This window comes from Oncorhynchus gorbuscha, linkage group LG09 (genome assembly GCF_021184085.1).
Source record: "Oncorhynchus gorbuscha isolate QuinsamMale2020 ecotype Even-year linkage group LG09, OgorEven_v1.0, whole genome shotgun sequence".
NCBI classification, from domain to species: Eukaryota; Metazoa; Chordata; class Actinopteri; order Salmoniformes; family Salmonidae; genus Oncorhynchus; species Oncorhynchus gorbuscha.
In genome coordinates this window covers 87,663,438-87,673,419 of record NC_060181.1, presented here as the reverse complement: position 1 = coordinate 87,673,419, position 9,982 = coordinate 87,663,438, and the positions used below count along the sequence as shown (strand labels likewise).

At 54.8% G+C, this 9,982-nt stretch overlaps 1 protein-coding gene across 2 annotated transcripts in view; it reads right to left on the bottom strand.

The window, feature by feature from the left end:
• Nucleotides 1-5,571: 5,571 nt before the first annotated feature.
• LOC124043011 (regulator of cell cycle RGCC-like) overlaps nucleotides 5,572-9,982 on the bottom strand; it is a 14,493-nt gene continuing 10,082 nt past the window's right edge. For both annotated transcript variants that reach the window (XM_046361190.1, XM_046361191.1), the window contains exon 5: nucleotides 5,572-6,400. In XM_046361190.1, coding sequence (XP_046217146.1) covers nucleotides 6,393-6,400 — 8 coding nt within the window. In that variant the 3' untranslated portion in view covers nucleotides 5,572-6,392. The remainder of the gene's footprint in view (nucleotides 6,401-9,982) is intronic.

Sequence of the window (9,982 nt, the reverse complement as noted above, 5' to 3'; positions counted from 1 at the left end):
GGGCTAGAGGGCAGGGGATAGAGGGTAGGGGATAGAGGGCAGGGGAGAGAGGGTAGGGGCTAGAGGGCAGGGGATAGAGGGCAGGGGAGAGAGGGTAGGGGCTAGAGGGCAGGGGATAGAGGGCAGGGGAGAGAGGGTAGGGGCTAGAGGGCAGGGGATAGAGGGCAGGGGAGAGAGGGTAGGGGCTAGAGGGCAGGGGATAGAGGGCAGGGGAGAGAGGGTAGGGGCTAGAGGGCAGGGAGAGAGGGGAGGAGGGTAGGGGCTAGAGGGCAGGGGAGAGAGGGCAGGGGAGAGAGGGTAGGGCCTAGAGGGCAGGGGAGAGAGGGCAGGGGAGAGAGGGTAGGGGCTAGAGGGCAGGGGAGAGAGGGTAGGGGCTAGAGGGCAGGGGAGAGAGGGTAGGGGCTAGAGGGCAGGGGAGAGAGGGTAGGGGCTAGAGGGCAGGGGAGAAAGGGTAGGGGCTAGAGGGCAGGGGAGAGAGGGTAGGGGCTAGAGGGCAGGGGAGAGAGGGCAGGGGAGAGAGGGTAGGGGAGAGAGGGTAGGGGAGAGAGCGCAGTGGAGAGAGGGTAGGGGCTAGAGGGCAGGGGAGAGAGGGCAGGGGAGAGAGGGTAGGGGCTAGAGGGCAGGGGATAGAGGGCAGGGGAGAGAGGGTAGGGGCTAGAGGGCAGGGAGAGAGGGCAGGGGAGAGAGGGTAGGGGCTAGAGGGCAGGGGAGAGAGGGCAGGGGAGAGAGGGTAGGGGCTAGAGGGCAGGGGATAGAGGGCAGGGGAGAGAGGGTAGGGACTAGAGGGCAGGGGATAGAGGACAGGGGAGGGAGGCTAGGGGCTAGATGGCAGGGGATAGAGGACAGGGGATAGAGAGATAGAGGGTAGGGGATAGAGGACAGGGGATAGAGGGCAGGGGAGAGAGGGTAGGGGCTAGAGGGCAGGGGAGAGAGGGCGGGGGAGAGAGGGTAGGGGAGAGGGGGTAGGGGAGAGAGGGCAGGGGAGAGAGGGTAGGGGCTAAGGGCAGGGGAGAGAGGGCAGGGGAGAGAGGGTAGGGGCTAGAGGGCAGGGGATAGAGGGCATGGGAGAGAGGGTAGGGGCTAGAGGGCAGGGGAGAGAGGGCAGGGGAGAGAGGGTAGGGGCTAGAGGGCAGGGGAGAGAGGGCAGGGGAGAGAGGGTAGGGGCTAGAGGGCAGGGGATAGAGGGCAGGGGAGAGAGGGTAGGGGCTAGAGGGCAGGGGATAGAGGACAGGGGAGGGAGGCTAGGGGCTAGATGGCAGGGGATAGAGGACAGGGGATAGAGAGATAGAGGGTAGGGGATAGAGGACAGGGGGTAGAGGGCAGGGGAGAGAGGGTAGGGGCTAGAGGGCAGGGGATAGAGGACAGGGGATAGAGAGATAGAGGGTAGGGGATAGAGGACAGGGGATAGAGGGCAGGGGATAGAGGACAGGGGATAGAGAGATAGAGGGTAGGGGATAGAGGACAGGGGATAGAGGGCAGGGGAGAGAGGGTAGGGGCTAGAGGGCAGGGGATAGAGGACAGGGGATAGAGGGTAGGGGCTAGAGGGCAGGGGAGAGAGGGTAGGGGCTAGAGGGCAGGGGAGAGAGGGTAGGGGCTAGAGGGCAGGGGAGCGAGGGTAGGGGCTAGAGGGCAGGGGTGAGAGGGTAGGGGCTAGAGGGCAGGGGAGAGAGGGTAGGGGCTAGAGGGCAGGGGAGAGAGGGCAGGGGAGAGAGGGTAGGGGAGAGAGGGTAGGGGAGAGAGCGCAGGGGAGAGAGGGTAGGGGCTAGAGGGCAGGGGAGAGAGGGCAGGGGAGAGAGGGTAGGGGCTAGAGGGCAGGGGATAGAGGGCAGGGGAGAGAGGGTAGGGGCTAGAGGGCAGGGGAGAGAGGGCAGGGGAGAGAGGGTAGGGGCTAGAGGGCAGGGGATAGAGGACAGGGGATAGAGAGATAGAGGGTAGGGGATAGAGGACAGGGGATAGAGAGATAGAGGGTAGGGGCTAGAGGGCAGGGGCTAGAGGGTAGGGGCTATAGGGCAGGGGGTAGGGGACTAGAGGGCAGGGGGTAGAGGGCTAGAGGACAGGGGCTAGAGAGATAGAGGGTAGGGGCTAGAGGGTAGGGGCTAGAGTGTAGGGGCTAGAGGGCAGGGGCTAGAGGGTAGGGGCTAGAGGGCAGGGGAGAGAGGGTAGGGGATAGAGGGCAGGGGAGAGAGGGTAGGGGCTAGAGGGCAGGGGATAGAGGGCAGGGGAGAGAGGGTAGGGGCTAGAGTGTAGGGGCTAGAGGGCAGGGGCTAGAGGGTAGGGGCTAGAGGGCAGGGGAGAGAGGGTAGGGGATAGAGGGCAGGGGAGAGAGGGTAGGGGCTAGAGGGCAGGGGATAGAGGGCAGGGGAGAGAGGGTAGGGGCTAGAGGGCAGGGGATAGAGGGTAGGGGATAGAGGGCAGGGGAGAGAGGGTAGGGGCTAGAGGGCAGGGGATAGAGGGCAGGGGAGAGAGGGTAGGGGCTAGAGGGCAGGGGATAGAGGGCAGGGGAGAGAGGGTAGGGGCTAGAGGGCAGGGGATAGAGGGCAGGGGAGAGAGGGTAGGGGCTAGAGGGCAGGGGATAGAGGGCAGGGGAGAGAGGGTAGGGGCTAGAGGGCAGGGGAGAGAGGGTAGGGGCTAGAGGGCAGGGGAGAGAGGGCAGGGGAGAGAGGGTAGGGGCTAGAGGGCAGGGGAGAGAGGGCAGGGGAGAGAGGGTAGGGGCTAGAGGGCAGGGGAGAGAGGGCAGGGGAGAGAGGGTAGGGGCTAGAGGGCAGGGGAGAGAGGGCAGGGGAGAGAGGGTAGGGCCTAGAGGGCAGGGGAGAGAGGGCAGGGGAGAGAGGGTAGGGGCTAGAGGGCAGGGGAGAGAGGGTAGGGGCTAGAGGGCAGGGGAGAGAGGGTAGGGGCTAGAGGGCAGGGGAGAGAGGGTAGGGGCTAGAGGGCAGGGGAGAAAGGGTAGGGGCTAGAGGGCAGGGGAGAGAGGGTAGGGGCTAGAGGGCAGGGGAGAGAGGGCAGGGGAGAGAGGGTAGGGGAGAGAGGGTAGGGGAGAGAGCGCAGTGGAGAGAGGGTAGGGGCTAGAGGGCAGGGGAGAGAGGGCAGGGGAGAGAGGGTAGGGGCTAGAGGGCAGGGGATAGAGGGCAGGGGAGAGAGGGTAGGGGCTAGAGGGCAGGGGAGAGAGGGCAGGGGAGAGAGGGTAGGGGCTAGAGGGCAGGGGAGAGAGGGCAGGGGAGAGAGGGTAGGGGCTAGAGGGCAGGGGATAGAGGGCAGGGGAGAGAGGGTAGGGACTAGAGGGCAGGGGATAGAGGACAGGGGAGGGAGGCTAGGGGCTAGATGGCAGGGGATAGAGGACAGGGGATAGAGAGATAGAGGGTAGGGGATAGAGGACAGGGGATAGAGGGCAGGGGAGAGAGGGTAGGGGCTAGAGGGCAGGGGAGAGAGGGCGGGGGAGAGAGGGTAGGGGAGAGAGGGTAGGGGAGAGAGGGCAGGGGAGAGAGGGTAGGGGCTAGAGGGCAGGGGAGAGAGGGCAGGGGAGAGAGGGTAGGGGCTAGAGGGCAGGGGATAGAGGGCATGGGAGAGAGGGTAGGGGCTAGAGGGCAGGGGAGAGAGGGCAGGGGAGAGAGGGTAGGGGCTAGAGGGCAGGGGAGAGAGGGCAGGGGAGAGAGGGTAGGGGCTAGAGGGCAGGGGATAGAGGGCAGGGGAGAGAGGGTAGGGGCTAGAGGGCAGGGGATAGAGGACAGGGGAGGGAGGCTAGGGGCTAGATGGCAGGGGATAGAGGACAGGGGATAGAGAGATAGAGGGTAGGGGATAGAGGACAGGGGGTAGAGGGCAGGGGAGAGAGGGTAGGGGCTAGAGGGCAGGGGATAGAGGACAGGGGATAGAGAGATAGAGGGTAGGGGATAGAGGACAGGGGATAGAGGGCAGGGGATAGAGGACAGGGGATAGAGAGATAGAGGGTAGGGGATAGAGGACAGGGGATAGAGGGCAGGGGAGAGAGGGTAGGGGCTAGAGGGCAGGGGATAGAGGACAGGGGATAGAGGGTAGGGGCTAGAGGGCAGGGGAGAGAGGGTAGGGGCTAGAGGGCAGGGGAGAGAGGGTAGGGGCTAGAGGGCAGGGGAGCGAGGGTAGGGGCTAGAGGGCAGGGGTGAGAGGGTAGGGGCTAGAGGGCAGGGGAGAGAGGGTAGGGGCTAGAGGGCAGGGGAGAGAGGGCAGGGGAGAGAGGGTAGGGGAGAGAGGGTAGGGGAGAGAGCGCAGGGGAGAGAGGGTAGGGGCTAGAGGGCAGGGAGAGAGGGCAGGGGAGAGAGGGTAGGGGCTAGAGGGCAGGGGATAGAGGGCAGGGGAGAGAGGGTAGGGGCTAGAGGGCAGGGGAGAGAGGGCAGGGGAGAGAGGGTAGGGGCTAGAGGGCAGGGGATAGAGGACAGGGGATAGAGAGATAGAGGGTAGGGGATAGAGGACAGGGGATAGAGAGATAGAGGGTAGGGGCAGGGGGCATTATTATTATATTATATATTATTGTTATTATTTTCATTGATGTTCTGATTTCATCTCTTCAGTTTTTGTTCGAAAGGAAAGGGTTAAAACTGAAGATACATTTTTTTATCCAATCATCATCTGGTGAGTAAACACTATTTTTGTATTGCAGCTTGCTTGCTGTTAGCTATCTTTTTGAAAATAACTAATGTGTGAAATATTGTTGGTTAAACTTTAAACATACAATATGTTACTAATTTGCAATTAGTTGTGTCTAAATGTAGTTGGTGGCTAAGGCTAACGTTAGCTAGGCTAGGGGTTAGGGATAAGGTTAGGAGTTAGGCTGAAGGGTTACGGTTAGGGAAGAGGGGAAGGGTTCGCTTAAAGGGTTAAGGTTATGGGCAGGGGAAGGATTAGATAACATGCTACTGTATGTAACTGAAAAGTTGCTCAAATGCTAAAGTTGTCCATCATGAGATTTGACCCTGCAATATTTTTGCTAGACTTTCGCATAATACATAACCATACTTTTGTCGTAAGTAGCAATCTGTCTTCTGTAACCATACCAAACGTAGCATATCATTCTAATTTGAGTGTCCCGGAGATACATTTACTATATTACGTCTAGTCTATGAGACCAGGCTATGTGATTGAATGAATTGTAATATCCTTCCTGTTAAAATAAAAAAATAAAAACACAAAATACAATTCTGAGCAATTCTCCCTGTCATTGTTTGAGGTTTTTACTGCTGTTTGTATTTTTATATACTGTAGTATAATACAACTGAACTGAAAAGGGACACTCAAGAACGAGACACTCAACGTGACGAGTCTGGAGTACTACAACACTGATCCAAATTATAATTATTAACATTAACTTAGCTAGTTTAGATGTTATACGGGAGACCAATAATGTAGGCAGGAAAAAAAAGAGAAGAGACATGTTTTAAAAGAATAATATTTCACTTTAATATGATCTCTTATAGACAAAAGACATTAGCTGTATTAAATACCTTTAGTTGGATTCCAGTTTTCAGAGTTAATCCACTTTTTGTTTCACATTCTTTAAAAGCATCAACACATCTTAACTCCAGTCAATGAGTGACAAACCTAAAACCCATCATATAAGCTTTTTAATGCCAATGCAACAGAATCTGAAACAATTATTATTTACATATAGATACAAAAATATATATCACAAACAAGTATTAGTGATAAATGTACAATGACCAGCTCTATAAAATTACAAATATACTTCTATTATAAAAAGCCATTTCTTAAATACTCTTCCAGCTCAAGTTTTGTATAAAGGACGCATAGTATGTGAGATGGTGTTTGTCTGTCTGACAGTGTCCCAATACTTTTACAAAGCTTAATTTCCTTAACCTCCTTCCTAATATCCTCCCCTAGTCTCCTCCATGATTTGCAAAAGTTTATAAACTAGGGCTGTGTCAAAAATAATACCCAATGTTATATAGTGCAATAGGACATGAGGTGTTATTTCACATTTGCCCATTCTAACTGTGTAAACAAACCTATTTAACCTGTCCAGTACAATCAGATCAGCTCATGAAGGAAAGGAGATGAGGAAGAGGAAATGAGATGAGGAGATGACGCTGTCTTATACTATTGGGACGCAGCCTTGAGATGAAGTTGTTCAGTACTTCTGACAGCCACTTTGACTGTCCCTGTCACTCCTGGAGTGTGTGTGTGTGTGTGTGTGTGTGTGTGTGTGTGTGTGTGTGTGTGTGTGTGTGTGTGTGTGTGTGTGTGTGTGTGTGTGTGTGTGTGTGTGTGTGTGTGTGTGTGTGTGTGTGTGTGTGTGTGTGTGTGTGTGTGTTTGTTGGGGGGGGCGCCTTGGTGTCTGGACAGGGAGTCCTCTCCTCTCGATGGCAACTCTCCAAAAAGGGTCTCTGTCACTTTTATTGGGCTCTATGTCACATGCCTAAGGGGAGACAGACAGACAGACGATGTTTGATTAGTAATGGACTGTAGACTCCTCTACGTACCTCAGGTCAGACAGTAATGGACTGTAGACTCCTCTACGTACCTCAGGTCAGACAGTAATGGACTGTAGACTCCTCTACGTACCTCAGGTCAGACGGATAGACCAAGGGGGCGGATGTAAACTGTAGACCCTAATAAAAATGCCAGGCTCTGCTAAACCTGAGAAGCAAATACTGTAGCTGACTCTCCCTTTACTTCATGTGACTGACTGTCCCGTTGCCTAACGTGTCTAACTGACTGACTGACCGTTCCATTGCCTAACGTGTCTAACTGACTGACTGACTGTCCCATTGCCTAACGTGTCTAACTGACTGACTGACCGTCCCATTGCCTAACGTGTCTAACTGACTGACTGACTGTCCCATTGCCTAACGTGTCTAACTGACTGACTGACTGTCCCATTGCCTAACGTGTCTAACTGACTGACTGACTGTCCCATTGCCTAACGTGTCTAACTGACTGACTGACCGTTCCATTGCCTAACGTGGCTAACTGACTGACCGTCCCATTGCCTAACGTGTCTAACTGACTGACTGACCGCCCCATTGCCTAACGTGTCTGACTGACTGACCGTCCCATTGCCTAACGTGTCTGACTGACTGACCGTCCCATTGCCTAACGTGTCTGACTGACTGACCGTCCCATTGCCTAACGTGTCTGACTGACTGACCGTCCCATTGCCTAACGTGTCTAACTGACTGACCGTCCCATTGCCTAACGTGTCTGACTGACTGACCGTCCCATTGCCTAACGTGTCTAACTGACTGACTGACCATCCCATTGCCTAACGTGTCTGACTGACTGACTGACCGTCCCATTGCCTAACGTGTCTAACTGACTGACTGACCGTTCCATTGCCTAACGTGTCTAACTGACTGACTGACTGTCCCATTGCCTAACGTGTCTAACTGACTGACTGACCGTCCCATTGCCTAACGTGTCTAACTGACTGACTGACTGTCCCATTGCCTAACGTGTCTAACTGACTGACTGACTGTCCCATTGCCTAACGTGTCTAACTGACTGACTGACCGTTCCATTGCCTAACGTGGCTAACTGACTGACCGTCCCATTGCCTAACGTGTCTAACTGACTGACTGACCGTTCCATTGCCTAACGTGTCTAACTGACTGACCGTCCCATTGCCTAACGTGTCTGACTGACTGACCGTCCCATTGCCTAACGTATCTGACTGACTGACCGTCCCATTGCCTAACGTGTCTGACTGACTGACCGTCCCATTGCCTAACGTGTCTGACTGACTGACCGTCCCATTGCCTAACGTGTCTAACTGACTGACCGTCCCATTGCCTAACGTGTCTGACTGACTGACTGACCGTCCCATTGCCTAACGTGTCTAACTGACTGACCGTCCCATTGCCTAACGTGTCTGACTGACTGACCGTCCCATTGCCTAACGTGTCTGACTGACTGACCGTCCCATTGCCTAACGTGTCTGACTGACTGACCGTCCCATTGCCTAACGTGTCTGACTGACTGACCGTCCCATTGCCTAACGTGTCTGACTGACTGACTGACCGTCCCATTGCCTAACGTGTCTAACTGACTGACCGTCCCATTGCCTAACGTGTCTGACTGACTGACTGACCGTCCCATTGCCTAACGTGTCTAACTGACTGACCGTCCCATTGCCTAACGTGTCTGACTGACTGACCGTCCCATTGCCTAACGTGTCTGACTGACTGACCGTCCCATTGCCTAACGTGTCTGACTGACTGACCGTCCCATTGCCTAACGTGTCTAACTGACTGACCGTCCCATTGCCTAACGTGTCTAACTGACTGACTGACTGTCCCATTGCCTAACGTGTCTAACTGACTGACCGTCCCATTGCCTAACGTGTCTAACTGACTGACTGACCGTCCCATTGCCTAACGTGTCTCACTGACTGACCGTCCCATTGCCTAACGTGTCTAACTGACTGACCGTCCCATTGCCTAACGTGTCTGACTGACTGACTGACCGTCCCATTGCCTAACGTGTCTGACTGACTGACCGTCCCATTGCCTAACGTGTCTAACTGACTGACCGTCCCATTGCCTAACGTGTCTGACTGACTGACCGTCCCATTGCCTAACGTGTCTAACTGACTGACCGTCCCATTGCCTAACGTGTCTAACTGACTGACCGTCCCATTGCCTAACGTGTCTGACTGACTGACCGCCCCATTGCCTAACGTGTCTGACTGACTGACCGTCCCATTGCCTAACGTGTCTGACTGACTGACTGACCGCCCCATTGCCTAACGTGTCTGACTGACTGACCGTCCCATTGCCTAACGTGTCTGACTGACTGACCGTCCCATTGCCTAACGTGTCTGACTGACTGACTGACCGTCCCATTGCCTAACGTGTCTGACTGACTGACTGACCGTCCCATTGCCTAACGTGTCTGACTGACTGACCGCCCCATTGCCTAACGTGTCTGACTGACTGACCGTCCCATTGCCTAACGTGTCTAACTGACTGACCGTCCCATTGCCTAACGTGTCTGACTGACTGACCGTCCCATTGCCTAACGTGTCTGACTGACTGACTGACTGACCGTCCCATTGCCTAACGTGTCTGACTGACTGACCGTCCCATTGCCTAACGTGTCTGACTGACTGACCGTCCCATTGCCTAACGTGTTTGACTGACTGACTGACCGTCCCATTGCCTAACGTGTCTGACTGACTGACTGACCGCCCCATTGCCTAACGTGTCTGACTGACTGACCGTCCCATTGCCTAACGTGTCTGACTGACTGACCGTCCCATTGCCTAACGTGTCTAACTGACTGACTGACTGACCGTCCCATTGCCTAACGTGTCTAACTGACTGACTGACTGACCGTCCCATTGCCTAACGTGTCTAACTGACTGACTGACCGTCCCATTGCCTAACGTGTCTAACTGACTGACTGACTGACCGTCCCATTGCCTAACGTGTCTAACTGACTGACTGACCGTTCCATTGGTTTGAATGAAGAACATTCAGTACTACGTAATTAACGGATTAGGATTCGCTGTCTGTAGGTCTTAAGAATAGCACCTGAACACTTCCATTGGCCAATCCATTTACTGTTGACATTTCGCCCCAGGTTTTACACGGGAACATTCCAATGTAACCGCCCCTGAGGAGAGTTCCAACACTCTGGAGTACTGGAGAAATACAATGTAACTGCCCCTGAGGAGAGTTCCAACACTCTGGAGTACTGGAGAAATACAATGTAACTGCCCCTGAGGAGAGTTCCAACACTCTGGAGTACTGGAGAAATACATTGTAACTGCCCCTGAGGAGAGTTCTGGAGTACTGGAACACTCTGCCCCTGAGTTCCAACTGGAGTACTGATACAATGTAACTGCCCCTGAGGAGAGTTCCAACACTCTGGAGTACTGGGGAAATACAATGTAACTGCCCCTGAGGAGAGTTCCAACACTCTGGAGTACTGGAGAGATACAATGTAACTGCCCCTGAGGAGAGTTCCAACACTCTGGAGTACTGGAGAAATACAAAAC